At 50.1% G+C, this 26,938-nt stretch overlaps 1 protein-coding gene across 4 annotated transcripts in view; it reads right to left on the bottom strand.

Moving 5' to 3' along the window:
• The window catches only part of DPP6 (dipeptidyl peptidase like 6), an 826,229-nt gene that overhangs the window by 111,153 nt on the left and 688,138 nt on the right, over positions 1-26,938 (bottom strand). For all 4 annotated transcript variants that reach the window (XM_072776861.1, XM_072776859.1, XM_072776858.1 and 1 more), the window contains exon 8: positions 10,790-10,910. In XM_072776861.1, coding sequence (XP_072632962.1) covers positions 10,790-10,910 — 121 coding nt within the window. The remainder of the gene's footprint in view (positions 1-10,789; positions 10,911-26,938) is intronic.

Genomic DNA, 26,938 nt, shown 5'->3' on the forward strand with positions numbered 1-26,938 from the left:
GAGAATAAGTTGATCTCGAATCTTCCATAGTCTAGAGGATTTGTCCTGAAGGCCAGGGAGAGCCTGCTTCCTCCAAGATGTGATGCAGCAGCCTCCTGGCTGGGCGCCTTCCCAGGAACATCTATTTAAAATCCCAACACTTCACAGGTTTAGTGTCCATGCAGGGGCCTGGGTTTTTCTTTTAATAAAGTAAGTGCCAGATGCCCTTATTCCTATAAAAAGAACAACATGCTGGCTGGATTTTTTTTTTCTCATTAAAAGCTGAAAGGTCACATTTTCTTTGGGTACAGCCAGCAGCCAGTAGTTCCTGGGCCCATCTTCCATTGAATGGACAATTCTTGTCCTTGCATGGAATGTACTCTGATTCATTAGCTTGAGCAGAGAGAGAGTAGATGCTCTGCCTCCCTAGAGACTGCTGGGTCCCTGGGCTCTGGGGTGTGCTTGGGGCTCAGAGATACAGCTTGTGCCATTAGAGACATCAGGCCTACGTGTTGGACCTCTGCCCAATGCAAGAAGCAGTTTAGGACAACCCAACATGATGACAGTGACCTCCCTCTGTTTGACCTTCCAGGACGGCCTCTTCCAGGGTTGGGGAGCTAAGCAAGAATGTGAATTGACCCAAAACCTGACTCCTCCAGTCAGCTGCTTCTGTTCACTTGTTGTAGAATCAGTGACAGACAAGACTAAGTCTTCCTCATGCCTCCAAGGTCAGGTTACCCCAACGTGGAGAAGCTGAGGGGCCATTTCACCCACCTGTACCTTCTTAAGGGCAGCTCTTAGCACAGCAAAAAGTTATACTAGTAATGCTAATTTTATATAAGGAAAGGAAAATGGGGGTGAAAGAAAGAAAATCAAGTTGAATCCTTTACAGCAGATAATTTCACCAGAGCGTAGAGAGGTATCAGAATGGCTGGATAAGCTTTTCCTAATGCACAAGTGCCCTGTGTGTGGGAGAAAGGAAAGGGGAAGGAGATGGGGACACTCCCTGAGCTCTGTCCCCACTGCTTATGACTAGAGACCTTTGCTCCAGCAGGTTCACTAAGTACATGTAAATATTTACAGGTAAATATTTCATTGCGAAGTCATTTGGCTTGAATACAGAGTTTATGTCATCACATGTGTTTACAGGACTGATATTTAAGTATGAAAATGTTAGTGATAGGAGGGAGTTTAGAGTTATCTAATCCATTCCAGCAGTGTTTTCAGAAAAGGGAAAAGAAACTAAGGCCTAACTAAGGTTAGGAAAGTAGTCTGACAGCCACATGCAAAAGTTTGGATGGGGTGTCTGAGTCTCAAATAAAACTGTTTCAGATACACCCGGCATGGAGCCTGACTGTCCTCATTCAAGCACTGGCAACTTGAGTTTTCATAGAACTGTGTTAATAAAACTCTCACTATTAGAGTAAATATAGTCTAACGTCCCAGTGATGTAAGAACACAGAGAGACTAAAAGGAATTGGAGCTCCCAAGGGCATCAAGGATTTTAGCCACAAACACTCACATTTCATTAAGCTTCTGTAACAAAAAGATGGAGATGGGCTTGTCTTAATCTCACAACTTATGCATAACGAAAAAACTTAAAACATATAAGCACTGGATATCGTATATTATTTATCAAAATCTCTCAGGACTAGGTAATTGTCAGCAAAACTTTGCAAGACCAGTGGGTACTCTTCTTATATTTTGAGAGAACGTTCCCCCTTACACTGCTCTTATTTCTGATTTCACAAGTCCAAGCAGATCATTTCCTCATGTTAAATTAAAATCATCAGTCGTCTTTCTAAGACACTAACAAAGCTTTTGCTGGCTTTTCAAAGATTTAGCTTCTAACTCTGAGAACCTGAGGTTTGCTGTCAAGAGCTGCTCATTGGGAACCGTGTGCACTAATTCACAGACTTCACAGAGACCCAAGAGGAACAGAGCTGACTGCAAGGTGGTCAACCTTCCCAAAGAAACCATCACACAGGGACGCCTGGGTTGTTCAGTGGTTGAGCATCTGCCTTTGGCCCGGGGCGTGATCCTGGAGACCCGGGATCAAGTCCCACGTCGGGCTCCCTGCATGGAGCCTGCTTCTCCCTCTGCCTCTGTCTCTGCCTTTCTCTCTCTCTGTGTCTTTTATGAATAAATAAAATCTTTAAAAAAAAAGAAACCAATCAAGAAATCACACAAGATGGTGATTCTGATTATTCCTCTTAGCTATTAGCCATTAAGGATGCAAAATGGTGAGTCTGCAATGATAAAAAGTTACCCTAGCTATTTCTTGGAATATCCTGCCTCAGTGGTATATGGATGGTCCAATGTGTTTCTCACATTTCTATTGAAAATAGAATAGAGAATAGAATTTTCTATTGAAAATTTTTATTTTTAGAAATTCGCTAACCTCACATGTGCCCTGGCAGGCAGTGCACCCCTCCCCACTGTCCTCCTTTCACGTCTCCCACCTCCTAGCATCCATTCTGAATAGACTGGCCCTGTGGGATCCCTGTTATTCTCTGGATGCTTTCTGAATCTGATCCTCTAACCTTCTCATTGATTTTAAGAGATCCCAGCATCCCTGCAGTTAATTCCTCTTTTGCTCTGGTGCCCAGATTTGAGGTTTGCTCTTTGCAAGAGTGCAGCCCAGAGGTAGAATCTTTAAAGCTGCTTCTTCATGTTGTCTGGTTTTCCCTGCTCTGAACAGTAGCTGGCATGGTACTTCCTGGGCTCTGCTGGTGAGTTATGGACAATAATTGTGAACAGAAATGCCTACCGGTGTCATTTCCAGCATCCCGGGACCGTGGTGACCCATGGGGGGCAGAACCCCCACCCCAACCACACTCTGATATAGCGGCATGTGTGATCATGGTGGGAGAGTCTCTGTGTTGTTCTGAATTACAGAAGGTGGTGTTTGGTTTGCTTTGTTTGTGTGTTTTATTATTTACAGAGACCTAGCCTATCCTGGCTCCTCCCCGTCTCATTGGATGGGACTTAAGTCTGGGGAGGAGAATGCTGAGCTGCCAAAGTAGAAGTCATGAGCTCTGCCTTAACACTGACTGCAGGGCAGGCTCTGGACCACGTTGCTCTTGTTTCCTCAAGCTGAAGCTGTGTTCCCCTTGCAGGGTCCCTGGCTGCCATCCTAGATGCCACGGGCCTCCAACCAGATGTCCCCAAGGCAGAGAACTTCCTTCTTCAGCATGTACTGCTGCCTCACCTTGCCTTGCCCAGATTATCAGAAGATTACCCCCAGATCAACTAGAATAACTCCCCAGCCCCACAACCAAACTGCTGCCAAAATTGCAACTCTTGGCTTGTGGGCTCAGGTGTAGCACAGGTGTAGTAAAATATTACATTAATTACACTCCAAGATAACTGGTCGCCATGGTGATCAGGGGGGTAGTGAAAATCTGTCTAGGGAACAAGGAGCCCACAAGAGGGAGATTATGAGTGAGGAAGGCCCTCCCCGTCACTTGGGAGAAATCCCAAGCTGGGCTGCACAGCCATGGTGGCCACCTGGGCTCTGGAGGCTGCTGTGCTCTGAGGTATATGGGTCTAGCTTTTCATTAAAAAAATACCTTTGTTCCCTCCATGGTAGACACCATCTATTCTGGGCACACAGGCATCTGAGACTTGCCACATCTGAGACGTCAAAAGCTGCCGGCCGCAGGGGACAGGCAGGCAGGCAGGCAGGCAGAAGGTTTGTCTTCTTGGAATGTTTCATACCCACGTGCTGGTGTGTAATAACACGTACTAGGTGCTGGCGGTTTTGTGTGGTGCTGTGTTACTGTGCCTGTGCTTTCATGGATATGCTCATCCAACAGGCATTCAAGAGAATTCTTTGAGGGGGGTATCCGAGCTCTTAGTTTTCAGACGAGGGACAAAGATTCATGTGTTCTTCAAGGCAACTGGCAGCTGAGGGGCAGAGTGGGGACTCAAACTCAGGCCTTTTGGGCTGGAAGTCTGTGCTCTGAGGAACGCCTTGCATGGGGCCAGCTGCATTCAGGGCTCCTGCCAAGTGCAGGCCACACCAAGGTGATGGTCTGCTTAACCTGAGCAGCGATCCAAGCCTACTTACATATGCAGAAAAATGAAACGTAGAAAGTACCCCAAGAGGCATGTGCTTGGGGGGTTGGGTTTGGAGCCACTTACTGGCTGTGTGACCGCAGAGGAGTCACTTAACATTGGTAAGGCAAAGCTTCCACAGCCATGACACAGGCTAATGTGGTGCTTTCTTCATAAGGCCCCCCCGTGGAGGATGCGATGCATTAAACGTGCAGCATGGCGTGCGGGAAGCACTCAATCAAAGTCAGATATTCCTGTTCTTACTCCTTCAGTGGGTAACTCCAACTCGCATTAACCAGGGGGTGGTCAGGGCCTGGGTAGCCATAATCCCACAGCCTTCATCTCCTGGTAGGAGTGTCGCCAGCATCCCCAGTGTCACCCCTACTTCCTTCATCTTTGGGGACAAACAGTGAAACATAATTAGAATGAGGTTCACATCAGGCTGTTATACTTGCTGAGGGACGTTTGTGGGCATGGAAGTCCTGATGACGGCAAAGGGAGGGAGACCAGCTGCCTTCCTTGGGAAGCTGACATCCTCAGGACAGTTTCTAGAATGCCTATGTCTAGGGGGCCAGATAAGAACTGTGTGTGTGGGTGACAGGCTGGCAGGGCAGTCAGATGGAATTTGAGGGAGGCCTGAGGCCATGGCGGGTGCAGATGCACTCAGACCAGCCCAGATGGAGACTGGCCGTCTTAGTTTCCCCTGTGTGCCTCACACCTTCAACCCCTGCCGTGGACCACCATCTGGAATCTGGAAGCCTGAAGGCATCCCTCTGTGGATGAGGACGGTGTATGCAGAACGAACCCCATCCCTAGCGATGCCAGAGCTGAGTGAGTAGTGAACAGTTGTAGCTTTTCCTCGTGTCTCTCTGCAGGTAATATTTAGATGCTATCCAAGTCCAAGTCATCAATACTTTATGGAGCTGGAGACTAGGGTGAGGCAGGAAAAGTGCTCATTTTAGTTACATTAAATACTGAGAGCAGTAAGCTTACTGCTCACAATGACTGCTATTGGGTTTGGCCAATGCTCTGCCATATGGCACCTCATAGGTCTGTGGCTTTTCCAGAATTTGGGGTAATTTCATCATAACTTCCATGTGATAAACTCCCTTAGAAGTCACAGACAAAGTGGAATATAATTTTTTTAAGTATTTAACTTCTACCAGCACTCATGAAATGTGATTTTTTTTTTTTTTTTTTTTTTTTTTACCGAGTCACAAGACTTTGGTGCCCATAAAGAAAACCACTATCTCTGTGGCAGGTGTGCCGGTAAGGAGTGAGGGACGGGAGTCCAGCTCGGGGAACTGCAAGGCAGAGGGAGGGTTGCCCAGGAGATGTTCATATCAGTACACAGATCCCTCCCAGGCTGATCTGGAACTCCAAACGCACTTCCTGCATAAAGATACTACAGACAATAACTTAGGAGTGGATAGAATTTAATAGCCCTCAAAACCAATGTCGGGGAAGAATCAACGATACATTAATGCTCCTGACTCCTGGCAATGCTAGATGAGAAACGGGGGTTGACAGCTGCTGTGTTTCCAGTTTGGGGAAATTATAGGGTAAAGTGATAGTAGGTGGAACAGCGGGGCTCCCGGCACCAGGAGCCGAGCTACAAATCTATAGTTTGAATAATAACATATGGACTTGAGCACAATTTCAAGTCCATTGAACGACGGGCTGCATAACTTATTTTAAAACCATCGGTCCAGTCTGAATGATGTTCGATGGCTGCATAAATTCTCTTCGATCCACCACCAGGGCAGCTTGCTAGCAGCTGAAGTGCCCTAACCAGGTACTGCAGAGACGGTTAGTATCAACGAACCTCATCAAGGATCTGCACGCCAGAGTGGCTCCGTATGCATCGCGAGAGATCATGACGTAAATGCATGTCCAGAAGTTGAAAGAATAGCTTAAGAGGCATTGGAAACACTTTCTCAGCAACAAGATGTTGTGCAGTATATCCCGCAGCTCCCCTCTTACCGTCTGAGGCTAGGACTGTGCCCCGGAACACTGACAGTCACAGAGGGTCCCAGGTGGCCTGGTCGGCTTGTGATGTGCACCACATGGGTGCTGGACACATCACACCGCACGGGACCCCATGGCAGACACAGCTCCCCGAGGACTTACCAAACCATGAATCACACCCAAGGCACGAGTCATTGAGTGACTCTGATTTATCTACATGGGCCCACCTGACCTTTCATGCATGTCTATCAGGGTACCTCACTGGTTTAAAAAGTTGCCAGGTCATTAGTGGTGACCTTGTACAAGATGCTCTAGGAAACAGCGTCAAGAGTTGCAGAACAGGCCTGAGTCTTGTCCTGGCTTTGTAGCCTCTGGACGCCAAGTCTGAACCTAGCAGGTGAGGACCAGGCTTAGGTGTTAGGTGTGCAGCACGGAAGGAGGCAGCCCAGCAACACTCTACCTGATTTCGCTGCAGGCCAGACCACAGTGGGAACCGTGTTTCTAGAGCATTCTGAGCTGGACCAACCACAAATGTGCTAACATACCTCCGTCCACAGCAGCTGTGGGAAGGGGGCCTCTTTGGCCCAGCCTGGCAGCCACATCCCCACTTGTTCCACACCAGTCCTGCAGGTGGGCACTAGGAGTCAGCACAGGGCACTGAGGGGCAGGGGGCATGGACCTGGGGGCTCCCAGCTAGGTGGACAGAGTGCCATGGGGGCCATGCTCCAGGGAGGAGGTGGGAGCGCCAGGGGCTATTGGAAATGGGAGGCTGGGACAACAGTGGGCACCAGGCATGGGCACAGCAGGAGGCGCTGCAGCCTGCCTGGGCTTTTCCCGAGATCTGGTCACTGTCACGCAGGTGATGCCAGACTGGATGGACCCTAGAACCAAGCTAGAGGAACACACACAAGGGAAGCTAGAGGAGGGCTAGCATCATTCCTGCTGACGTCCACCAGCCAAGGCTACCTGGCCAAGCTGGGTCCTCGGATCTTGCCACAACTTCCAAGTACCTTTGGATGAGTTCGGGTTAAAATTCAGCCCTGGGATTTCAGCCACACCAAACCACGTATTAAGTAAATACCCTTCAGGCCACTTTCTTGGTGCGGCCCATCACCCCAGCCGGATGACTCCAGGCTGCATGCTAAGTTCTCTGCCCCTCCCACCCTCACCAGTATCTTATGGGAGTTGAGGAGATAAAGACTTCTCTACATTGGGGGCAGGCCTGCTTCTCAAGTGACCCCCATACATCCCATGTTCCCCTGGGGTATAAGCCACTTCATGACAAGGGCATGTCAGTGAATAGTGGTATTTAATTTGGGGGTATGCCTGTGACTTCTGTGGCAGTAGAGGTATGGATGATTCGCGCAGTTGGGTTGAAACCCTGAATGACCCCAAGTCTCATTAGAAAATCACATGCCACCAATTCTGCACTGTACCAGCATGCCCCGGGTGTATGCTGATGATGGGGAAGACAAAAACCCTAGAAACCATCATATAAACCTGACAAAAGTGTGAATTCTTAACAGAATCCTGGATTGGAGTTCTCAAAAAACTCCAGGAACATCTTAATTTTAGTTCCTGCATAGCCAGCTTCCGTAAACCCTTAAAACAGTTGTAGGACACTATTAAGCAGTTTTAGATCTTATACTAAAGTCAAAACTCTGTGTCACTGCCTGACATTTGCCCAGAATAATAAAACAAAGATTGCATTTTGCTATCGAAATCCATCTGTGGCCACCGCGTGCCAGTCGATGACTCCAGCGAATCAGGGAGGCACACGGCGCTGAGTCCCTAGCAGCACGTGGGTTGCTTCAGCTCCTGGACAAGATTTTCCCACAGAGTGGGTGCACACCTCTGGTCAAGGAGTGCAGGTGTCTGGCTGCCCCCTCGTCTCCCACCTCTTCTCTCCCTCAGCCGTCAGCATTCTGAAATGTTCAATGTATGTAAACCCCTTTAGGGAAACGATACTGCAAATAGATACCACGTTCTGCTTTCTGCTGCCGACAGGCCATGGCCTGCAGGATTGCTTCCCACTGACACAGCCCGGCCTCTCCTCAGAACCAATATCTCCAAGCACGTCAGGCCCTCTGGAAACACTTTCAGGGTGTTTCCTTCCCAACCTACCCCCACCCCGCCCCAAATTAATTAATTTCTTTTTTCTTTTTTTGGAAGCATCTGGGAGTAAAACAGTTAAATCACAGACTAGGAAAAAGACAATTTTCCAAGTTTACACATTATTCAAACAGGAACCAAGATTCCCCTGGGGCTCTGGGTGGTGGGGGGCCCAACTCCAGAAATCCAAACATCTATAACCTTCCAGGGAACAGCAGTAAGTAGATTAAGCTGCCACATCAGCTATGATTGATTTAAAATATTTGGGGCTCTGTTATCGCACCAACACAATTTCGTGTAAATGCCTTGAAGAAAAATTTCCTTTCAGTGGATTTGCTCAAGCTGAAGCTTAACTTGACTCGCCAAGCAATGAGCTTTTTATTTTATTAGGAAGATACTAAAGATGATATTTTAAATCTTCAGGTTATGGATTTTTTTTTTTTAAAGAGATTAGTCCTAGAGCTGTGTAGACTCTTACCGCCAGGACTCCAGGACTTTTCTTCTTTTTTCAGGGGGGGTGCTTTTAGATTGCTGTGCACTGACCTCTCTGGAACTCGAGGCCTGCTGCTCATGGGGCTGGATGTGCACACAAAGCGTGACCACAGTGAACACCGGCTGGTTGTCTTTTTATTCCAATGACACCGTCATGCGGGGCCAAGGACAATACGACAATTAAGCCTTCAGGTTGATTCTCTTGGGGCCCAGAAAGCAACTTCAAAAACTGGGACCCTGAGTGCAATCCTGAATGCTCTGAGTCTTGCCCCACATCAGAATAAAACTACCCCGGGGAGGGGGGTGCCCACTTATGGCATCAGGAAGGGAGACTTGGCTGAGGGGATGGGATGGAGAAGGGCTCAAGGGACCTCTAGGGGATGATGAGATGCTCCATGTCCTGACAGGGGTGCACAGTATATACATCTGTCCAACGCATCAAACTGTGTTCTGATGCTTGTGCATTTCATTGTATACAACGGGTATCTCAACTTTTTCTTTTAAATTTACGAATCGGACAGCCCGGGTGGCTCAGCGGTTTAGCGCTGCCTTGAGCCCAGGGCGTGATCCTGGAGACCCGGGATCGAGTCCCACGTCGGGCTCCCTGCATGGAGCCTGCTTCTCCCTCTGCCTGTGTCTCTGCCTCTCTCTCTCTGTGTCTCTCATGAATAAATAAATAAAATATTTTTTAAAAATTACGAATCAAGTTGTTGGACTTTTTGCTTCAGAGACCTCAGTGAAATGATGATGGTGAGGGATTCTGAGCTTACATACCTCTCTGCTCTATGCTCTGTGCTGCATAAAGCCCCCAACGCAGTCTCAGCTGGAGGAAACACAGCACTGAGGAAAAAACAGTCTTTTCTGGGCTTGATGATTCCTTGATTGCCCTCCGACCCGGCCTAGCATGGTGCCTTGTCACCGTGGCTGTGTGGTCTCAGGCAGGTAGGCTCAGAAGACAAAAGCCGTTTACCGGCCCAATGTTGGTGCAGAAACATCCTGACCCACACCTGGATTTGGAGAAAGGGAGTTGCCCTGGACTTGAACAATGGTACTCCCTAGGACTTGCTCCATAACTTCGTGTGACCTTGGGCACATCACTTTAGCTCTTCTTGCCTCACCTGGGGAATGCCGGTGACACTCCTGTTACAGTGTTGTTGTGAGGGATACTACGAGCTGAATGTTATGTCCCCCAAAATTCACACTGAAGCCTAAGTTCCCAGCAGGATGATGTTAGGAGGTGGGGTCTTTGGGAGGGGATGAGCTCATGAGGGGAGAGCCCCCATGATGGCATCAGTGTCCTGATAAGGGGACAAGGAGACCAGATCTCTCTCCCTGTCTCCTTGCCACGTGTGGGTGCGGTGGGAAGACAACAGCTGTGAGTGAGGAGGGCTCCTCCACGGCCACCGGCGAGGCTGGCACTGTGATTGTGGACTTGCAGCCCTCAGGACTGTGAGGAATGCATGCTTGTGGTGCAAGCCCCTGCTCTACAGTGCTCTTTAGAGCAGCCCCAGAGGACTCAGACAGACGGTTAAACGAAGCAACAGATAAGAAAGTGCTCACAACAGTGACCGGAACGTGATAGCAATCAATACATGTTGTTGCTGTCAGGACAAAAGTCTCATTAGTATGGAGACGGATTATAAATGTTTAAGAGAGCTTCCCGCTCGATTTTTAGTTATTTAATAATGCATTCAGTTAGAGAACTCTGGCGCCAGAAGTAAAACAGTTGTAGAAAATGTCCACCGAGGAGGATGTACCCGGGACGGCAAATCACCTAGACCGGCTTCTTTTTTTTTTTTTTTTTTCCTAGACCGGCTTCTTTGGAAAGCTTTACCTGTTATTTCTTCTCCAGCTCTCCCTCCCCAGGCAACACAAGGTACTCCACCTCTTGGGAAGGGCGTGGATAAGCCTTTGCATTTGCAAACCTCCCAGGATGGCGCCTCCTGCCCCTTCTGCCAGGAGCTTGGGTTCTGGAAAGCCCCACACACCTGGCCACTAGGTGAGGGCTCCCACCGACCTTCTGATGCTCCCCGAAGCACCAACAGCTTCTCTTTGTAATGCAGCACAACCTCATGAAACCGGAGACTCAGTTACAGCTGAAGTCAAAGGAAACAACCACCACACCCCGTCTAGCAGCAGCAGGGTCACCGCCTCCTGCTGCCCGCCCCGTGCACCTTACCTTCATACAGCCAGTCACTGAGGCCGTTGTAAATCACGCCTTCCTTCCCCGTTGAGACCACACGGATGGCCTGCTTCCCGACGTGCGCGCAGTAGTAGATATTGTTTTCAAAGATAAATATCTAATTGGGAAGAGAGAAAACATAGTGTTAATGAAGGATATGGTTATAAATAGGGTGCTCTTAAGAAATCTGAAGTTGGTGATGTGATTTGCTTTTTCCTGGTGCATTTATTTGACAGAACCACGGCGCTATTGGGATCATCTGGGCTCACTCATTTATTATGTTTCTGGTTAATCAGAGACTCCAATGTTACACAGTTTGCCCCATGCTCTCATCTTCCAGGACTGGACAACCTGTGGTCTGATACCTTAGGTACTTCCCTGTCAAACTGCACTGACTATTTTAACCGTTGCATTGTTCCTAGCAATTAAGATTGAGGGGCTGAAAAACTGGAAATCTGGCATTTATTCATTCAATATTCACCAAAAATTATTTAGTGGCACCTATTAAGTGCCACTCACAGGAGACACAGTGATCAATGGAGTGGGACATATAATGTGCTTTCATTCTACTTAAAATCCGGTAAAGAAGACAAACTTTACCAGGAGAATGTTCTGATGGGGTCAGGTGGAGCAGAAACATGTAACAGGGTTCCCTAACTTAGGTCAAAGAAGTCACTGAGAAAATGGTTCAAAAAACTTTTTTTATTGTGGAAAGATATACATGGCACACAACGTGCCACCATGACCAAGTTTATGTGATAATCTGGTAGCATTAGGTACATTCTCCTTGCTGTGTCACCATCACCACCACCATCTCCAGAACTTTTCCATCGTCCCCAGCCGAGATTCTGTGCCCACGAGACCCTGACCTTCAGCCCTCCGCAGCCCCTGGCACCCTCTGATTCTGCCAACTGTCTCCACGAATCTGATGCTTCTAAGCACCTCATGTAAATGGAATCACACAACATCGGTCCTCCTGCAATTGGCTTTTTCCCTCAGCCTAAAGGTTCACCCACACTGCGGCAAGTGACAGGGTGTGCAGAAAGTGCTGTTCACGCTGAGGCTTCGTGAAGAGCAGGACGGAGATGGGCCGAGAAGCTTGAAGCACATAGGAAACGGCACAGGAGGGAAGCAGAGCCGAGGTGGGCATGGGGTGTCAGTGGGCTCCACGTGCACTGTCCCATCGGGGCAAGGTGGTGGTGGAGGGAGCCCAGGGACGGCAGGGCCTGTCCCCTGTCGTGGAATCCCTCCAGCAGTGGGGAGCCCTAGATGGCAGCCTGAGGAGGGGAGTGGTACGGTGAGATGGGAGGTTTCTGGTGACGAGAAGGCAGTGGGGCTGTGAACAGGGACTGTGTAGCTGGCACCGTCATCTGAGGGTGCTCACAAGGGAGTGGAGGCAGACACCAGCCAGGGGACACCCAGGTGGGCTTCTAACTGCACTGAGTGAACCCAGGTCTGGCTGAAGGGGTGACATGTGGCAGAGCCATTCCTGAGACACTGGGTGGTGGTGACCCACTTGTGCAGGAAGGGGATGGTCTCAGTCAGTGGTTCTCGAATTCTGATGCCCACCACAATGACCCGGGGTGGGGGGGTGCTTAAAAATCCCACTGTCTGGTCTGTGAGCCCAGCCCCATGAGCAGTACCAAAGGGTGAGAGCTGGGAACCAGAATTTTTAAAAAACATCCCACGTGATTCCAATGTGCGGCCAACATCAGGACCCCATGGCCCCGGAAAACCTCATGTCTCCTGAAACTCTGAGCTAGAAAAGGAGCCGACAACATGCTGGTGCTCTCAGAGGTACCGATCGGCTGTGCTCTGCATTTGTGCCCCTGCAGCCCTGCCTTCTGCACCCGCAGAAGTGGCTTCGGGACACGTTGATGCCCGACATCCATGGAAACTGAGCCATGTGGACCGGGACCAGGACTCACACCAGGTGTTGATCTCTCAAACAGACTCTAGGAAAAATACTGTTGACGTCATTGAAGAGACCACGGAGAGGGGGTATTTGGCACAGAACAGCAAAGGGTGGAAATGTTAGCTGTTTTTTATCGAAAATAAAAAAAAAAAAGGCAGTTTCCCCAGGTGGCTCTCGCCAGCGGTAGATTCGAAAGCACCACCGAGTGTCAGTTTTCTGCTCGGGGCTCCGGGTGCTTCAAGCATTCACTTCAACCAGAAACGAGCTGGAAAACTTCCAGACACATAAGTGTACATCATAATTTAACTTCAGTAGCTGTTCTCAGGAGTTTGCCTAAGGGAAAGATGTATTACTAAACTGTAACTTCTCTTATGTCTTCTAAGCCTGTAATAAATTTTTGAACCAAATCAGACTGCAGCCAATTAATATTTTGAGTGAGCATAATTTGCTGTGATAGATAATAAATCTTTTATCACCTTGGTTTTATTTTTAAAGGAAGGAAAATGAAAAGAAACAAGTGTGAAGGAAGGGTGCATTTTGCTCAGGAGACATTTGACGATCTCCAGATGTTCAGGTGGGGTCGGGGGGTTGGGGGGACAGAGCCGAGGGTGGCCACACAGGGCCACGGCAGGCATGGGGGCGAGCAGCTGAGCACCCCACTCTCCGCGCCCTGCTGGGGTCATCACGGGTTCCCAGCACCATGTGCCCACCCCAGCCCTCCTCCCCCCCACCCCCTCCTTCAAGGTGCAGAGACATTAGCTCCCGTCCTGCCTTCTAACTCAGGCTGCTAGGGCTGATGCTACCCTGGTGCCACCTGCAGAGCGCAGATGTCTCTGCTTCCTGTCATCCCCTTCCCCCATTCATCTCACACATTACAGTCCGGATCATCTTTCCTAAAGCACCATCTTTATTACCTCATTGTGTTTCTTGGAACCTGCAGTGGCTTTCAGGTAACTGTGGGATGGAGCTTAAGCGCCTGGTCTGGGGTTCAAGGCCCTCCAGGACTCGGGCCCGACAGTCTCCCTATCTCTCCCACTCTGCAGGAGTTATGGCAGTCCGATGACACACGGGGACACCAGGGGGCAAGGTGGTCTTCAGGGTTTGTGTTTGGAAATGGGAATCCGGATCCTACATAGCTCCAGGCCGCACGAGGGGTCCATGCCACCAGGTTGTGCGAGCACAGAGGATGTGCTATGTGACCTGGGTCAGCTGCTGGACTTCCATGTGCCTCAGATTCTTCACCTGTCACTAGACATGGTAATGGGACCCGACCCTGGGTGGATGTGGAGCACAAGAGGACAAATTTGAAGCACTTAAGGGCAGCACCTGATGCAAAGTAGGGCCTCAACAGCATATCAGTGTGGTCACGGTCATCACCATCAAGACCCATTCTGTCTGGAGGGATGAGGATAGGCTTCACAGAGGAGGTGACATCTGAGCTAGACTAGCTTTTAATTTTGATCAAGTCCAATTTACCTATTTTTTTCTTTTTTTCTCTAGTAGCTCAGGCTTTTCATGTCACATTTAAGAATGGCCAAATCCAAGGTCATGACCATTTACCCCCATGTTTTCTTCTAAGAGTTTTAGAGTTTTACTTCCTACATTTGGGCCTTCGATCCATTTTGGTTTTTGAGTTTTTTTGTTTGTTTTGTTTTGGGTTTTTTGTGTGTGTGTGTGTATGTTGGCCATGCATTTTCCAAATTCTTTATAAACAATTTAATTTTAAAAATAATGCTATGGATGAGGCACTGGCCTTGTTTTGAGGATGAAGACACAAGCAGGGGGACAGTAAGTAACTTGACCAACAGCTCGTTGGTCAGTGGTGCAGCAGGGGTTCAAACCAGGTGGCAAGAGGATGTGAAATGCCGGGCCCAAGGTCACCAGGGGAAGTCAGAGCTCAGGAACTCAGGCAGATCTGTGCTTTCCTCAGCCATGGCATGCCACCTCTTTACAGCGATTTGTTAAATAAACAAAAGATGTGATTTCTAACCAGAAATGAACCAGAGACCATGGACACCTGTCTGAGCCGCAGCAAATCCTCACCCTCCCTCTGGCCACTTCTCTCTCCTGCAGAAGAACATGTATGGACAGGGTAGATGTCATGGTGTCACTGTCATCAAGATTCTCCCAGCAGATACAGAAGCCATCACATGGTGCCCCCTTACCTGGGCTTATTCAGGTAAGCCCGGGTCTAGCGCTGTATGTCCACTGGACTTGCCGGCCCCGAGGCCCTGCTAGCTCCCAAATCCTATCAGCCCAGGTTCTAGAATCTGTTCCGTCAAGAGGCTGCCAGCCTCTGTCTCAGGATGGCTTTCCCCGCTGTGGGTGCCCGGTCGGCACTGGGCAGATTCTGCACCTGACAGCTGCTCCGGGGCCTAAGGCCACTGGATTTCGGTCAGTTGGAAAGGCTGCCGAGCCAACAAAACCTGCCATCACCACTGCGACCCTGCGATCCCAGGCACGGAGCCCTGCCCTTGATTCTTTCTTCCAGAAAGCTTTAAAAAATATACCCCACGGGCAAAGCTTCCAGGTGCTTCCTACTCAAGACCTCCTCTCTCCTCCTCACCCACCTGCCCGAGTCCCGGTCATCCTGGGAGGCTCTGCTGGGCTCCGTTCTCCCGGGAGGCCTCATGTCCGCTGCCCTCACTCTGCCTGCCTCTCCTCACCGACACACATGTGGCTGCCTGTGGAGAGGCTTTTGAAAGATGGAGCACAAAATCCAGGCAGAGATGAGGGAGATCAGAAGTGGGGTGGGGTGGGGCCCGCTCTGGGTTATGGCCCTCGGGCCAGTGGCAGCGGCTTCCACGTACAGATGGGAGTGAGACACGTAAGCTCCTCCCAGAAGTGACGAACCAGCCCAGACTTGAGGAGGGTCCATCTCCTGTCCTGCCCAGAACTCAGCCACAGCAGCTGGTGGATATGGTGACAGAGAAGCGGCAGGACCCCCGGGGCCCTGAGAGGCAGGAGAGGTACACCCAGAGGGACCTGGCCCTATGAGGGACCCTCTGAAGCACCTGCTGGCCGAGTGGCACCTGTTCCCCCCTGAAGACTCACTCACCCCCGAGACCTCACCAGTAAAGGCCATGGAGGGAGGGCTGTCAGTGCACAAACCGGTGAGAGCCTATGTTGGTGGCAGATGCTCCAGCAGAACAACTTTTAAAGACTTTCTCTCCCTGTGCACACGGCTTAAGCAGACAGGGCCTTGGTACCCGGAGTTTCCTCTCTGGGTTCCTTTTGACTTCTCAGCTGACAAGCCTCCACTTTGGTGGAGCCAGGCCTACGTGTCATCTCCTTTGTACCCTGCTGCCCTCCCCTCCACTCTGGTGGCCGCACTACCTCTGCACACAATTGGACATGTTAATCTTTTTAATGGAATAAATTTCAATTAATTTCACAGAAACTTGAGCTGTAGAAGGTTTTCTGGCATCCTGGACCTCCAGCTCACCATGGAGCCTTCAGAGGGGGCGGGAGACCATCCAGACCACAGCCGGGGCACAAGATCTGCCTTCTTCCTCCAGCATGGGAGGGCGGAGAGTCCCAGGTGATGGGACAAGGCTATCGCTGACTGATTCACAACTGAAGAAGGAGACTTTTGGAAAGCAGAATTTGTGGGAATTTTATAGATCAAAATCAGGGAATCTAAAAAGTCTGAGATATCAGGAATAAAGAGGTAGAGTGACTTCAGAGGCATGGGTGGCGGGGCATCATCTGGATGCGGCGAAAAGGCAGGTAGGAGGCTAGAGGCAGAGGAAGCCTGCCATCCTTGATGGACAGATTGAAAGAGGACCGAGGATGGCAGCCTGGGACACGTCAGGGTTTGTGAAGGAGGCAGACGGAAAAAAGGCCGCATGCACTTCCACTGGACAGGAACACCCACGTGAGGTCCCCCCCATAGGCCAGGCTGCAGGGCACCGTCATCAGAGGGGCTGTGGGCCCGAAACTCTCCCTGAATCAAGTTCTTGCAGTGGTTGGCTCATCCCACTCCATCCACAGCACGCCGGCAAGCACTCCGATGCAAAGGTCAGACAGTTGTCCTGGGGCTTGATTCCTTCTTGTCTGAAAACCCTAGTGACATTAATGTGGGTTTTTACATGCATGCACTGAGCACCTGCTGCTCCACATCCTCCTTCCTCTGAGCCTGAGGGATAAAGCCCACCTGCGTCACTTCCCCTCTCAGAGGTCCTCAGGGCCCCGCTCATCTCTGCCACGTGAGGCCAGTGCTGTACCTCCTGGGGCCTCCTCTCAGCCCAGCCAACGCCCCCTGTGAGACCAGGCCTGGTAGAAACTTCTCTCTTCTTTCTTGCTTGCTTGCTTGATTTCTTTTTAAAGATTCTATTTATTTGTTCATGAGAGACACACCGAGAGAGGCAGAGACACAGGCAGAGGGAGAAGCAGGCTCCGTGCGGGGAGCCCAATGTGGGACTCGATCCCAGGACCCCAGGATCATGCCCTGGGCCACAGGTAGATGCTCAGCCACTGAGCCACCCAGGTGCCCCTCTCCCCTACTCTCTGAGTGCCTACCGTGGAGCTCTGGCCTCCCCGACCTCGGGACTTTGCTGGCACATTCTGATGGTGCCATCCACATTGCCTTCGCTGCTGCCCAGAGCTCCCCCCCTTCAGGACCTGCATGTCTTTCTCCACAGTGCCTTCCAATTCCAGCAGGGTGGGGACGCGTCTCCTGCTCCTTTCTCCCCCTGCAGCATCCTTCACAGGATGACGTGTCTGGCGGTGCTCTGTTAAGTACACATATTAGTTTTCAAACAACTGGCTGGCAGACATGCATCTCCCACAAATTTGCTTTCACTGTGTCTTAACTCACCAAGTCTAATCCCCTCCCTCATTTCTGGGCATTTTAGTTCTTTGTGCTATCCTTGGAGAAGAAGGTGAGAGCCCCACACACAGAGAGTCAGCACACCCCTCGCTCCGAACCGCACCCTGATTTTAAGCAGAGACATCGTGAAGTACAAACCCAATGGGACTGGAAATATAAGGTATATTCACGATTTCCTACAAAACATTCACATTTTTATGAGGCTGATTTTTCAATCAGCACTTTCGACTATATATGGCTCAGACACTTATGGTTACAGTAAATTCTGTGGAAGTTCAGTTAATTGGAATTCTTTGGAGGAATGTGAACTTTCAGTTAAATAGATTTTCACGGTGAATTCTTGAATCAAAGAAAAGATCTTTATGACTTCAGTCTTTAAAAGGGAAATATTCCCATGTTTTTCTGCTTTCCTGACTTACTCAATAGGAGGGATTATTACTGAGTAAGGGACAATTACTTGTGTTGCCTAAGATCATCATCATATGTGTTTCCATTGCCTGGAACTGTTGGTGTCGTTGTACGAGAGTGAATTGGATGGAATCTAATCCATCCTCCGGGTCGTCTTCCTTGAGGCTGCGTGTGTTGGGATAACTCTTCCATGCAAGTAGTATATATAACCCAACATTTGGTATATGACTTAGCTGAATTTTGACTAATTGAGGCTTTGACTTGTTTTGGAATCTGAAAAGCTAACAAAACTTGAGCTCAGTAGAGGCCAACCTCTGTTCCTGCGAACCTCGGTACCAAGGGCTAATTGATACCCTCAGTGTTTCTAAAATGGATTCCGAGTAGGTGACAATGAAACACATATCCACACGTGCACAGGGTGGTTACAATAAAGCTCTCAGTGACATATACAGCTAAGGAGGGAGCTAATTATCTCAGGAACCAAGGATGAGCTAATTACTGTAATTTGGTGCAACTCAGCTTTTGGTTCTGGAAATTCAAGGCCAATGGGGAAGTGTGTGAGCAGCTCAGTGCTGGGAAAAAAGACAGCAATGCCGGTGGTGGCAGAATGACGAGCTGGAAGGAACCTGGGACCCAAGGCAGAAACCTAAATCCTATCTGAGACTGCTGGCTGGCCAGCTTCACGTGCCTCGCTCGCCAAACCACACATCCTTCACTATGAAATTTGAGGTTGCCTGGGGTCTCTAGGATTTCCTCCAGCGTCTACACTGTTCAACCTAAGAGTCTCATGAATATTCAGATCAGGAGAAGATGTTTCAACATTCATAGTGAACCCAACATGTTAGCATCACAGGGGAACATGGGTTCTCCATTCGGCAGCTCAAAACCCTCAAGGATCACATCATCCTAGGTCTCTTTAGTCGGCACAGTGTACGGACTTTCCTAATCTCCGAGAAGCCATCCTGACAGCAGTGATTATCTACTAGTTGCTTTTCCCCCATGCTTTCACTTGACATATCCTATTTCCTGAGCAAGCACAGTTTTGCCAACCCTCCCATAGTAAATAAGGATAAAAGATCCCATGATATAGGATATGAAATTTGATTCACAGAGTGAAACACAGAACGGTCTGCATGGGGCTCAGGACTGACTACATTTACCAGGGTTCAACAGTAATCGTAAGGAAGTCATGGATTCCTAAAGCAAACCGGGTCATCTTTGCTGCAGGTCACCCTAATCCCACAGGGCATACTACACGTAGTTAACTCACATCGCTGGAACTACATGCAAATAAAACATGTCAGCAGAACACAGAAATTGGGTCTCTAAATCTTGCAGCCTGGTCAACATATCTTTTAGGAGACTCTGGTGAGGAAGCAAAATGCTGGCGGGAGAGGCCAATATGTCCCTGGGAGGCTGATCAGGTTTGTGTCTCTTATATGGTTTTCATTTCTAGATGTACAATAAGTGACACCACCGGTCCCTTGAATGTTGAATGGCCTCATCAACAGGTCCCATGACAGCAAGCTGGAATGACCAACTGTGGTTAATGGATTTTTTTTTTTTAATCTGTGCTGGGGGCCATTAGGACCTTCATGGTTGGTCTGTCTGCACAGAATTTGACTTTTGGCTAATTTGGTTCTGTTGCCCTGGACACCTGGTGTGGGTAGGTAGAGACCCTGAGGGTAGGCAAAACTATTTCTGATACATTGCACCTGGACGAGGAAAACTGTGTACTGGGTGGAAGCTGTAGCTGTGATTTCCCCAAGTGCATGGTTCCTGTCACTGGGTACTTCCCCGTGGGGTGTGGAAGCTATGCCCGAGGCTTCAGAGGGGCACAAAGCAGGGCGGATTCCACACCCACCTCTGGGCTCCTGTCTACCGAGCTGTCATCTGGCCATGGGGACTGGGAGGTAGCGGCTGCTGGATGGTTCTGGGGGCACTGCTGAATGCCATCCCACAGAGGAGGTTCAGCTAACGCTGGCTGCCCTGTGGCCAGCAGTTCCCATCTATATTCTTTGGTATCAGGCTGACGGCAAGCATGCCTTTTGTCGACGTTCAAGTCAGAATGTTTGCACCATCGATATGAGACTGCCACGGGGGTCTCGGAGCAGCCCTCAGGCTCCTCAGATGCCCCATCTTCCCTGGGTTCATGTCAGGAGAAACTGATGATGGTGGGGGGTTCCAAGTGTTTCCTGGATGAAGTGATTATGGAGTCATTATAAGAAGGGAGGTACACCAACACCAGACACAGCAGAGTGGTGCTGGGTTTCTCTGGAGAACAAACTGGCTGGTAAGATCACTATCGGCGGGTCTGTGAAGGCAGCAAAGCCCACCAACCTTGGGCCTCAGGTATTCACCACTGATACAGCATCCGTAGAAGAAAGGAAAGATGCCATCCATAATCCTATAAAGCACATGTACACACAACATACGACTATTGAAAGAAACGTTGCTGTATTTTTTATTCCCTCCCAGATGTGTGTGTGTGTGTGTGTGTGTGTGTGTGTTGGTAGGTGGGCACAAAATCTAGTTTTTAATAACACTAAGGTCATGCCACCTATGTGATTTTGTCTGCCATTTTAAAATTTATATCAATATTGCTTTTTCACATCACGAAGCATCTCTGAGATAATGCCTTTTAGGAGATACACCACAGTTTCTTTATTATGCTCCTGGTTTTGACATGATTCTGTTTTCATTACCATAAAAATGCTATTGCTGCATCTCTATACAAAAATATTTACCTGGATCTCCAATATCTCCCTAGAATGAATTCCTATGAGTGGAAAGCATGGACCACATTCACTGTGAATTAAAAGAATGAGTAGGGACGCCTGGGTGGCTCAGTGGTTGAGCATCTGCCATTGGCTCAGGGTGTGATCCCGGGGTCCTGGGATCGAGTCCCCCATCAAGCTCCCTGCAGGGAGCCTGCTTCTCTTTCTGCCTGTGTCTCTGCCTCTCTCTATGTCTCTTGTGAATAAATAAATAAAATCTTTAAAAAAAATGGGTAAAGGACACGAATGGGTATATTGAAGACACACACAAAGTCCCAGAAGATACAGAAGTGTCTGCACTCACTAATAACAAAAAGAAATCCTATTACAGAGAGACTATTTTGTTTATCAAATCATCAAAGACTGAACAGCAACAATATCGAACATCACTAAGAATGGGGTGTGCTCCCCCCGAGGGGGACAGAGACGGATACAGTAGAACACCTACGGTAAGCAGTCGGCGAAGCTCATCAGAAAGGACTCTGGTAGGTAGATTTTGTGAGGAAGACTGTGGGAAACAGGTGTAAGGGGCCCTTCCAGACCATGTGCTCAGCTGCCTCTGAACTGAGGGGTAACGGCTCACATGTGCTCACTGCCATCCCTGCGGCAATGCCCCCAGGTTCGGAGGGCCATTCCCCCACCACTCAGGGCTCATGCTCAGGAACTACTGTTTCTTCTCCAAATTACATAAATTCTACACTTGCTCTGTTTTGCATTCCTGTCACTTGTATTTTGGCCGTTCTTCTGCTCAGTGGGGTAAGGAAGTGAACCTCTATTATCTTAGGTTATATAATACACTAAGATATACTATACGTAGGATATAGGATATCGTACATATACTATATAGGATCCTCTACTAGGATATGCTATAGAACCCCGTGTGGAGAATGGATGGGTGGAAGGGACGCCAACCAAGGCTGTTGGTCAAGGAGAGGTTTTAAGATTCGGGATAATTCTTACCCAGTTTGGGGTTTGGGGACGTCCTCACCAACCTCACAAACACCCACTTGAGCATCTCTGATGCACCAGGCTGGGCACAGAGTACGTGCCGTGCGCGGCCACATCTGATCTGTGCAGCGACTACAACACATTATGTTTCCCAGTAAATCCACCAGCCTGAAATTCAGAGCACCTGGTTCTTGCCCAGACCGCTGTGGGACATGACAAAAATCATGTAACTGTTCCCACCCTCAAAATACAGAGAACCACACTGGCTGCACCTGTGGAGAGAATTTATGGGAGGAAACCTCCAAGATCCTAAAGCACATTTCTAGGTATCCTGTGGTTAGCAGACCAAGTGTCATCAGCCCACCCGATCCTTCCCGCAGGTGGCGCCACCTACACACACACCACCCAGCAAAACCCAGGGTCCTCCCCGCCCCCACAGCCCACATCCATTCAGCGAATTAACGCAGGGTTCAACTCCACGGGGCAGAGTTCTGTGCCAGGAAAGAGAGAATCTTAGAGATAATCTAAAACTACCCTTCTTACCAGAGAGGACTTGCATTTTTCCATCAGTTCAAAATGCCAACCAGAACCAAGAGAAAACCCTAGATTAACAACCCTCCCTGCAAACAGCCTTTAAACCCGGGGAAAAGCTTCTTTTTTTCAAAGTCATCTGCCCAGAAAAGTCTCTCCGCATCCTCTCACCCTCCCCTCCCTGGATATACATTTTAACCCAGAGATTTTGGATGTGTGATTTTTTTTTTTCAAGGCTGAGAAGAAGTCTCAAAATAAAATGACATTCCTGAGCATCTGACAGCTCAGTTGTGTTTGTGGTGATGCGACTGACCTCCACGCCCAGGCTACAGTGGGTCACAGCTCACTAGAGGCAACGCTCCTACTGCATCTGGGGTTGCATCAGGGAGGCTGCCAGCGTTTCGCCTGCCTGCAAGTGTGTGCAAGCAGCCAACAAACTCCCCTTGCTGCTGTGGGGCTCTGGGGTTCCGGGCCACTCAGGATGGCCTGTGTGGGCTTCCTGAAGCTCCGCAGGCTGGAAAGTGCTGGGAGGGAAGGGGCCCAGCACCCAATGCGGCCCCGGCCTAGGATTGGGGGGCTGCTCTGAGGGTGACATCCAAGCAGGGACGCGAGGGTGCACGGAGGCTGGCCAGGCAAGGGGGGCAAAGGGCCGTGCAGTGCCCAGAGGCGTGTGGGCGCACCCAGTGAGGAGCGCAGGAGGCGAGGGGGGCTGACCAAAGCGGACGGTGCAGAGGAGAGGCAGGGAGAGCGGAGGCAGGCCCTGTGTCCCCCTTAATGCCTTTGCACTTTCATCTAAGGACAGCGACCCAAGGGCTCCAGGGTCACTGTGTGTCAGATGCCCCTAATGAGCGTGTAACGTGCCTTCCACAACCACACCACTGCTGTGTGGGCCCAGGGAGTGACCAGTGGACAGGGGACCCCAGTGCGGTAGTTCAGCCGAGGGACCACGGCAGTGGGGGCTGGCACCAGCCTCCGTGCGGGCAAGTCCCCGTGTGTGATGCTGCCCAGACATGGCTTAGAGGAGAGGCATCACGGGGGCCTCTCGGGCCCCGACACATGCAAGAGGACAGACGCCAGCGCAGGCCAGTGAGGAAACCGCGACCCCACCTTAGGTGACGGCTATAGAGAGGGTCCCAGCAGACGTGGGCTGGGGTGGGTTGCGTCTCAGGCCGCAGGTGAGATGAGCAGCACGTCTCCTCACCGTGAAAGCAGTTCGTTGACCCTGAACGACCTTGGGCCTTGCAAGACTCTGCTCCTTCCTCCTTCTTCCATCTTCCGCGACACCACTGCCCACATCTTGAGCGGCCCACGGCAGCCCCTGGCTGGAGCCGGGTGGGCCTGGGGGTCCCCAGGGGGCGGGTGTGTCCCCGGCACCTCGACCTGCCAACTCCCGGGAAGCGTCACCACGTCACTCATCATGGTATCAGTGCCAATGGCACTAATCGGGTTATGTTTCTTTAAAGGATTCAGCGTGAGAGGGACACTGAAAAGCCACACAAAGGACACCTGACAGGCTTTCAGGCCAACTGCGGGAGAGAGGGCCTCCGACCCCTCCTGAGGGAGACTGCCTCCGTCGTCCCAGATGACGGCGATCATCACTGTGCCGTAACCCCTGTCGCGGCTGCAGCTGTTCTGGGCAAACGCTCACCCACCACCCCAAGGACAGCTGTGTTCGCTGCACTGCCCTTAGGAGACAATCTGCTTCTGTTCCAGGTTGGGATGCTCGGGCAAACCGCTTGGTGGCGATCCCCATTCTCTGTTGGCCTAGCATGCAGCCGTCCCTGACTCTTCCAGTGGCTCTGGGGCTGCCTGTGAGAGCCACCTCCTGCCCTGACCACCACCACAGCACATGGCTCACCCCCAGGACCCGACCCCTGTGGCCCCGGCAATGCTCACTGGGTGGTAGGTGTGTGGCACACGCTGACCAGCCAAGGTTCTCTCTCAGCACCTTCCTGATGGACTTCTGAGGCTGACAGCCTCTTGCCTCTGGGTCCTGGGGTGTGAGGGCACAGATGAGGAGGTCCCAGGGTTTATTTGTACTCCTGACCTCACGGACAATGTCTGTTGTCAGTGGGAGAGAGTAAAATAAACTCCAAAAAGAAGTTGACCTGACGGGAGATGCAGGAGGAAAAAGGAATGCAAGAAAGCAAGATAGGTAAGGGAGGGACAGGTGTGCACCGGAGGATTTGCTCCAGCACCTGGATACAGCTTTGCCTGATGCCAATCCTGCCTATTCCTGGCATGTGAGACACTTTTCTTTTTTGTTTATTCTAGTTTCACTTGGAATTCTGTCCCTTATAATTGAAAAATACTGGGAACATATACACTATTTTTTTTTTTTTTTTTGCTATAGATACCCTCTTTCCAAGGTTCTGCCCATCTCCCTCCTCCACAAAACTCTTTCTTATCTAAGATACTGTGGAAAATAACAAGTCTTTATCCTCCAGGAGTTCCTTGTCTTGTCCAGACACATCCTCATCCATGCTTAAAAAGATATATATCTTTATATACATCTATATTTATATCCACATAAATAATTGTGGCAGACAACGAACACCAGCTCCTGTGCTGCATGCAACCGGCATTCTGGATGACGGAGGAGATCTCATCCCTACATTTTTCAAGGAATAGCTTTCAGGGTTTGATTTTTTTTCCTGGCTCACTGACAGCGGCATCTGATGCAATTCAGAGATCTACAAACCTCGGAGGCTGGCAGCTGTAGAGATGAGGGTAAGTGATAAGAAGGTGCATGATCTGGTGGGTAAAGTACTGATGTCACAGCGAAGACCCTAGAATAAGCCTGCATCAGCCTGAGCAAATCAAATGCTGCCACAACGGATTCCTTGAGCATCCTTCTCTGGCTCCTCTTGGCCTCCAGAATTCTTGGCTTAGCTCGAGTCCGAATGCCCTGAACTGGTCTCCTGCCAGCCCACTGCCCGGTGTTTCTGTTGCAGAGAACCTATGGCTGCCCCACTGCTCTCTGGAGCGTTTCTGCGGAGCCTCTCCCTAACCCCCGCTACTAAAATCTCCTTCTATGCTAAATCCCCACGAAATGTAATGTCCAAGAACAGGTTTCTTTTGATGCCCACATCAGAACCTTGTAGATTGTTGGTGCTGAGCATTTGCAGATTAGTAGGGTCATACCAATGACTCTGGAAGTAGTAACTACTATGTGTTGAGGGCACACTGTGGTGCCAAGCAGTGATCAATGCTTTGTATATATTTATGTTTATTTCATACTCCTAGTATAGCATTTACTGTTAGCCGACCATTGTTCTGCACTTCCAAATATTAATTTTCTTAATCTTCTGGACAGGTATTACTATGGATTACTTTTCCCTTAGAAGGATAGGGCAAGTAGGACTCCGAAAGATCACACTTGCCCAAGAAGGGGCATCTTACTGGATGAAGAGCCAGGACTCTGGCAGTGCCACTCTTAGGGTCCGTGATCTGTGGCCTCTCCTTGTCCAGACACCTTGGAAAGGCTTAGAAAAGTTAAGCCTTGGCCAAGGTCCCATGCCCACAAATGGCAGAATTAGAAAACCGTATCGCTTGATCCATTATGCCCGTGATTCCCCAAGGACGGCTCAGTGCCAGCAGCATCCACAGCACCTGGGAACACATTTGAATATGAATTCTCAGGCTCTGTCCCAGACGCAGGGGCTCCTAGCAAGCCCTCCAGGGGTGGTGATGCATGCAGCAGGTGGGTTTGTCTACAACAATTCTGAGAACTGTCTGGGTAAAAATGACTGGACCACTGGGCCTTTACAGAAGCGGGTCTGAAGGGAAACAGAAGTGTAGTGAACAGAAAACTCTCTACGAGCATGGAGAGAAGGGACAAGTTCCCTGTCTCTGGCACTCTGTCGCCTCATAAACCTTCTTGTGCTGCACTGAGCAGGCTTTGCCTCCTCGGTTGCCAAAAGCAGTCTTCTGCTCTGAAGAAGTGAATTTCCCAGGATCTCCCTGAGGTGTGGAAAAGTGCACTGTTTTCCCCAGTATGTTTCTGGGCCTTCTTGCACGCCGTCCAAACATGCATGACCTCTGGCTGTCAGCGTGGTGGGCCCACTCCCCATGGACTTTCATCCCAGCAAGTTAGTTGGAGAGCCTGAGCTTGCTGGAGGTGTGCAGCAGGAAGGGGGGCGGGTGTCTGCAGAGAGGGTGTGCTGGTGCCCCCGACGCCCTTCCCAGACAGGCCAACTCATCCTACTCATGCACATCCCCTCTGACATTCCCCGGCCACCAGGCTTGGAGCTTCATTCTTCTCCACGGTGACGTGAGAAACAGCCCATCTTCTCTCCAGCGCCACAGGGCTCATTATCTAGTCCGTAGAGAATTATTCTAAGTATTTGAAGCTCCTATGTCTTCCTCTCGAGCTTGTTCCTGCTCATCAGCACCTTCCCCGGAGGCTGGGCACGGAGGACGAGGGCATCTGGCTCAGAAGCCTACCACGCCTGGCACTTCTGCTCACTGCACTGTAGCTGGTGCTAGGGCCGTACACACCCTGTCCCTGCTGCCTGTACCCCTCTGTCACCCATCTCTCACCCAGTGGAAGGCAATAAGAGATGAACTGGCTGGGGTGCCTGGAGTGGGGGCTCAGTTGGAGAAGCATCTGCCTTGGGCTCAGGTCATGATCTCAGGGTCCTGGGATTGAGTCCTGCGCTGCCTCCCTGCCTCTCAGGCAGTCTGCTTCTCCCCCTCCCTTTGTCCCTCCCCACCTCCCTTGCACACTCACTCTC

This window comes from Canis lupus, chromosome 15, assembly GCF_048164855.1.
Source record: "Canis lupus baileyi chromosome 15, mCanLup2.hap1, whole genome shotgun sequence".
Classification (NCBI taxonomy): Eukaryota; Metazoa; Chordata; class Mammalia; order Carnivora; family Canidae; genus Canis; species Canis lupus.